Here is a 6970-nt window from a genome sequence, read left to right as displayed (position 1 = left end):
TAGAAGCAATTTTTTCGATTTAAGTTGTTGAAAAGTAATGAATATCTGAGTCCCGGGACTTATCCGGGGATTCCGGGATTGTGATAACGACATCTCGAAAATCTCGGGATCGTAAAAAGCCAAAAAATTAACATCTCTAATACATACATATGCCTGTAGAGTCAGTGGTTTGTAGGGGCTGTTAAAAAGCGCTGTTGAACTTTTGTCAGTTCACAGTCGCTGGCACGTTGACTAACTTATTCGATTCCTTAAATTGCAGCGCGTAGACTAACTTATTCGATTCCTTAATTTGAAATATACCGTTGTAATATAAAATGTTAGGTTTATGCACAAATTCCGAAGGCGTTTTCAAATTCGAATATCGAAAACAGTTGCTGGCATCAGTGTGCAGTAAGATATCCCGAAATAATTACAAAAAAAATATTTATAGGATTTTCCCACGATAAAATATGCACAAAAAAGTGTAGTGGTACAATTTTCCGTTTTAAGTAAAGTGATTTGTGCTTTGTGTAAAATTATTCGACTGGAATGCGTTCGCCGACATAGAAAAAAAGAAAATTGTAATGCACTGCATTGGATGTGCGAAACAAACTCTTGACCCGATGCTGGACGCAGACAGTGTAAACTTTTATTTCTTTAGTCTATATATCAGTCATCTATTCTGGTAGATTTGAAATCATGTGTTAAATCTAAAAACATAGCCTTGAAACTAAAAAAGAATGCAACAAATTTTCCTCGAAATTTCAAAATTTTTTCTCAGAAGTGTTCGATTTTTTTGAGTGTAGAGTTTTATAGCTCATTTAGGCTTAGCCTGATAACATAGACGTTTCAAGTGACTAAAAATAACCGTTCTCTCTCGCCTGTTATGGTCGTTAGCAGTCAACAGAATTCTTAAAGCTTTTGAAGGCAGAGCGAGTAAATGCGGATGTAATCGCAATTATCCTATGCGGAAAATGTCTCAACTCGATGGACCAGGCACTTTGCGATATTTATAAATGGTCTGAGGAAGTAAGCCTCAGTGTAAATCTGGACGAAACAGGCCTATTGCTCTTCACCAGGAAGTATGTATACAACTCAGGAATGGAGAAAGCCTCAGTAAAGGGGCGCGATCCTAAAACAGAAAAATCACACGAAATACTTGGGGGGTAATAGTGGACAGCAAACTGTCATGGAAGCTAAATGTTGGGAAAAGAGCGAAAAAGGCATCTGGTGCTCTATATGCATGCAAAACGATGCTGGGCAATACGTGGGCATTCTATGGGATTGTGAAACCGGTATTACGCCACGGAGTACAAGTTTGGTGGATAGAAATGAATAAGAAGACCTATGCAAAACATATCGCTAGAGTGCAAAGACTAGCGAAGGTAGGAATAACAGCTGCGCTGAGCGTTATCCTGCACATTACTCCAGCAGACCTAGCTGCTAAAAACATAGCGGCTAAATACCACTGCTCAATTCAATGGCAGATCATATGGTCATAGTAAGTTTTCCTGCCACCTAGTGGACAACATAGACAGTAACGATTGAGGAGGATGGATGATGCAAGGGTTTGCAAGCAGCAGGCGGTAGAATTCATGTGTTCACAAATGGTTCAAAAACAACAGATTACGTACGAGCAAAGAATTAAAAATAAACAAGTAGTTCAAATTACCAAAGTACTGCATCATCTTCCAGGCAGAAGTCATGGCGGTAAAGAAAGCAGCGGAGCTTCTCAACAATAGCAATGCCTTACCAATCAAATTAATTTCGTTATAGATAGCTAAGCAGCCAAAAATCCATATTGTCAATTAGGACGACCTCAAAAGGTGTCTTAGAGTGCAGAAATGAACTAAGAATGCTAGGGTTAACTAGGAAAATTCACTTGTACTGGGTATTTGGGCATAAGGACATATGTAGAGGAAAACGAAAGGGTGGATACTTTAGCAAAAGAAGGAGTGCTACTAAACAATGCAGTCACGCTAGAAATTCCTATCTCACTACAGGCTCTTAAAAAGCAATGTGACTTAAGCGTGTTCCAAGCGGCTGATAAAAGGTGCTCTCAACAACGTGGATGCAAAGTATTCAGAGCCTAGCCCCCGTTACATGAACCGAAATGAACAAAGCATAAATTTAAACTACCAAGGAACGACGGTAGACTTCTGGCGGGTCTCATAACTGGTCACAATTTGTTAGCTAACCACGTCCTTAAAATGGGTTTGGTGAGTAGTGATAACTGTAGGAAGTGTGAAATGGAACAAGAAACGGTGGAACACATAGTGGGCGACTGTGCAGCGCTGGCAAATTTGCGTCTGAACTACTTCGGTTGGGCGCTCCTTACAAACCTCGAGGAAGCAACAAAAGGAGGGTTCCACAAAATCGTAAAATTGGCTAAGAAGGTTTCATGGATTCTTGATATAATACTTCCCTATTCATCATTAATGGTCATTTTTATCTGGTAATAAATACAATGGACAAAAAAATCTATCTATGTGAGGCCAGTCCTACTTGAACGTTGACCACGAACTACCTAGTCCGGTTTTTTGTTTTATGTAAAGATACGCTAACTCTTAGCCAGGCGCATTCCTGGAACTGAACGTTTGGATCCCTTACACGCTTTTTTAAGTTTTTTTTTAGAAAACGTTTCCAGGCTGCTCACCAAGGTTTGCCATTTCGCTTTATCTCGTGCAGACGGCGTTTTGTCAAACCGGATGTTTTGAGCTGCTTAAACCAAATGCAAACGAATTGTTTATGGCCACTCCCAGTCAAAATATTTCCTGCTTTTCTAGACTTCTGCGCATCCAATTATGCTATTTTATTAATGTTAAAAAAAAAACTAATTTCGCACGCATGTGTTTACTTTGCTGTCATTAGCTTTTGGTAGAATATCACCACACAGAGTATTTAAAAAGTTTTTATAACTTAGTTATCATTGTAGATTAGGGTGATCCAAAAATACATGCGGGGGAGAATCAGAGTTTAAAATATTAAGCTTTCACCCGCTGAGGATTTTTCTACATAAAGAAATGATATTTAGAACTACCTCAAAGCCTTTGAAGTTTCCCATGTATTCTATACGAAAAAAAGCATTGTTTCGTAGAAATGGTATAGGATTCTTGAAAATCAATATTTTTCGATCGGAAGACTCTGTTTCTCTTTAGGAGACTGCCAACAACAATACCCAATTTTTTATTGAACCATTTTCGTACATTAACTATTTTTTATAGGTCTCTCAGAAACCCCATAAAAATTCGCTAATATTAAAAAATGGTAAACCAAATCATTGGGTATTAGTATTGGCAGTCTCCTAAAGAGAGACAAAGTTTTCTGATCGGATAATATTGTTTTTCAAGAATATTTTTCTATTTCTACGAAAATGTGTTTTTTAGCCATATAAAATACGACTTTGTGGGCTTTGAGGCAGTGCTAAATATATATTTTCTTAAATAAAAAAAATAAGTCTTTTTTCCATTTAGAAAAATACTGCGGGATGAGAGCTTCACATTTTTAACTTTTTGCGACCACCCTATTGTACACACGATATACAAAGAGTTTATGGTATTTGCGAATGCGCATTTAATCTTCACAGCTTTAGTAAGCGTTTTAAAACAACTCTAATATTTGTATGTATGTACGTTCAAACAAGCGGCTTATCTACCTATTAAAATATCAAATAAGGTGTTGCTTTTATGCTTCCTTTTAAATATAACTTGCTTATCTAATTTACACATACTATGAATTTCACAATTTATATTTACATAAAACTAATTTTTCATTAAATACTTGCAGTTACCATAATCACGTTTTGTCATGGCTTTGGCTTGGGTTGGTTTTCGGTGATACTGGCTAAACTACAATCGCCCATTGAAACTGAGCTGGATTTCGTGATCACCTTGAATGAAGGCTCATGGATTGGTGGGCTGAGTTCGCTCGGCGGAGCTACAGGCAATATTGTGTATGGCATTTTAGCGGATCTCATAGGACGAAAAGCTAGCATCTATGTGTTGGCTATACCGTATATAGTAAGTGCAAACCTTTGATGGGCATACATTAATGTTTTTGCATTTAAACTAATAGTTTGGCTAATAGATATGTATTAAAGTACTTAATATTTGGAGATGTAAAAATATTCATTAAAATTTCGGGATTTGAGAGATTCTCGGTATTAAATCAGGATTTTCAAGACTATTTCAGGATTCTCCGGACTATTTTGGAATTTTAATTGTATTTATCGATGTTAATAGCGACAAATTTATCGATTTTTCAAACAATATCTTCAGTTATCGATATATTTATCGATGTTTTTATCGATATATTTATCTACATTTTATCGATATAATAATCGGTATTATTATCGATATAATAATCGATTTGCTATCGATATATTTATCGACATAGCCTCGAAATCTAGAATCTTAAAAATCTCGAAGCAGCCTCGAAAATCTCAATTTCGAGATTTCCGAGCACCTCAAAAATTCTAGAAATCTCGAAGTAAATAGTCTCAAAATAGTTCCAACAATTTGAAATAGTCCCTAGAATCTCTATTATCTTGAAAAAGTTCCGAAAATTCCGAAGTAGTCCCGAAAAATCCGAAGAAATACCGGTAATCCTAAAAATCTCGAAGTAGTCTCGAAAATCCCGAAATAGTCCCTAAATTACCGAAAATCCTGTAAAAGTCCCACAAAAGCTGAAGTAGGCCCGTAAATGCCGAAATAGTCTCTAAAATCCCGATATAGTCTCAAAAATGCTGAACATCCCAAAGCAGTCTCGAAAATTCTGAAACTGTCAGGAAAATCTCGAAATTTTTTATTTTTGGACTGAGCAAAAGCAAGTACTTAGTCTTTATTCAAGTCATACTTTTAGCCTAAGTATTTAGCGCTGTGAAAATAAGTAAATACTACTTAGCATACATATTTCTTAACATCGAAAATACTTAAGTTAATATTACTTTGGTATTTACCACAATACAAATACCTAAAAGCTTTTGTACTTAGTACTTAATACTTAGTAAAAGCCATTTTGCCCGTCACTGGTACAAACATAGATTTTCGACAGAAAAAAGAATTCACACGAAAAATCTATTTTTGAACAGATTTCCTGGATACTCGTTTATCTTGCAAAATCAGTCGAATTTTTGTATGTGAGTCGCTTTCTGGCTGGCGTCACAGGCGGCGGCACTTATGTCATCATACCGATCTTCATTGGCGAAATAGCAGAACCCAAGTACGAGCATACATATACGATTATCTTCGAAATATATATGAACATACATCTCTCTATGATTAATTGCTTCTCGTTTTCAGAATACGCGGCCGTTTAACTTCGCTTTTCTCGCTCACTCTAAATAGTGGCATATTTCTTGGTTACATAATAACCGCACGTGTACCGTACCATTATATACCCATATTGGGTGTAGCTTTGCCACTAATCTATATGTTGTTGGAAATATATTTCCCAGAAACACCAATGTTTCTGCTGCAGCGCGGCCTGGATGCGCGCGCTAAGGAATCGTTGAAATTCTACCGCAACTTCCAATCGACTACAAAAGAGAGTTTGCAAGAGTTCGAAGTTGAATTTGATAAACTGAAGAGTGCTGTGTCTAGCAGCAAGAATAGCATGAGCAATGTGACCTGGCGTGATTTTTGTAAGTTCACAGTTACTAACTACTAACTACTATATAATAATTTTTCAACTTTCCTACTTCGTATGTATGTATGTAGGTAATAAGGAAGCTTTCATTGCCTTTGGCAATGGTTTCGTTTTGATGCTGCTCAACACTTTCTGTGGTGCATACGCGATACTCTACTATACATCGAGCGTTTTTGTACAAGCTCGCACCGAATTGCATCCAGACATTAATACCATCATAGTTGGCTTGGTGCAAGTAACCGGTGTCTATACGGCAACAATTTTGGTCGACAGATTTGGGCGCAGACCTCTGTTGATATTCTCATGTGCTGCCACAAGCGTGGGCATGGGTATCTTTGGCTTATACGGCTATCTATTACAAAATACTACTGTCGTAGTATCCGTATTTAGCTCATGGCTGCCATTGGTGAATGTGTGCTTCATTATGTTTGTGGCCAATTCGGGCCTAATACCAATACCCTTTGTACTGCTGGTGGAATTAATGCCGTCAAAGGTAAGTATTTAAATGCTTAGAGTTGAAGCTAAGGTCTGTAATATTTTTAATCAATATTAATTATTTTCTATTACTCCAAATAGATACGAGCGAAAGCGTCAGCCATTTGTTTGATCATATTTAACATCATAGGTTTTGTTCTGATGAAAATGTTTCCAATATCTTTGGCTGCTTTCGGCTTGTCTGCGCCAATGTGGCTTTTTGCCGTCACATGCATCCTCGGCTTGGTTTACATTACATTCTTTATAAGAGAAACCAAGGGCATGTCGCTGAATAAAGTGGAACCGGAAGCGTGAGTTTCATATAGTAATGCATGGTACAAAGAGAACACATAATTTAGCGAGATTGAGAGTCTTGAAATTTAGAATTAAAACTTAGTAGTAATAAGGCTAGTAATAAGCTTACCTATAGCAAGTAATAATAATAAAAGTAGCAGTGATTTAACAGAGACTTGCGAGTATCACTCGGCTTGTAGACGTACTGTTCTTTTTTGAAAACTTTTCACCGAGGATATTTGCTGTTGCATTTTCTCAACTGCACAATCTCAACGCCACTTAAATCTAGGGAACTAATTTACACAGGATCTATGGCCCTGTTCACGTGTACGAACAGGCGCACTTAGGCCATGGAAAAGGAGTGAATAAGTGGCGACGCCTAATGGTTTGTAGTTCTCTGAGCTGATTAAAGACCCATCTGTGCAGAATTAAACCACACGAAACTAGTGAAGCCCCGTAAGATAAAAAACCTATACAATATCTAAACACTATTCAGAAATCCGGGTATTAGGATTTTTTTCTCAGATATTCGAGTACTCGTAGATCTAGATTATCCTGATAGTCAATGAATCCGTAT

The 6970-nt window shown here is 37.1% G+C and overlaps 1 protein-coding gene across 1 annotated transcript; it reads left to right on the top strand.

Moving 5' to 3' along the window:
* Positions 1–3765: 3765 nt before the first annotated feature.
* LOC108377192 (facilitated trehalose transporter Tret1-like) lies at positions 3766–6647 on the top strand (the record flags this gene model as incomplete). The annotated part of the gene is made up of 5 exons (XM_017633451.1): positions 3766–3998; positions 5069–5199; positions 5280–5620; positions 5697–6118; positions 6202–6647. Coding segments are annotated over 5 exons (1340 nt in total), but the record flags the coding sequence as incomplete, so codon positions are not given.
* Positions 6648–6970: the final 323 nt, after the last annotated feature.

This window comes from Rhagoletis zephyria, unplaced genomic scaffold (genome assembly GCF_001687245.7).
Source record: "Rhagoletis zephyria isolate East Lansing unplaced genomic scaffold, Rhagoletis_zephyria_1.1 Rzeph_scaffold_11637, whole genome shotgun sequence".
NCBI lineage: Eukaryota > Metazoa > Arthropoda > Insecta > Diptera > Tephritidae > Rhagoletis > Rhagoletis zephyria.
This window is presented reverse-complemented; position numbering and strand designations above follow the sequence as displayed.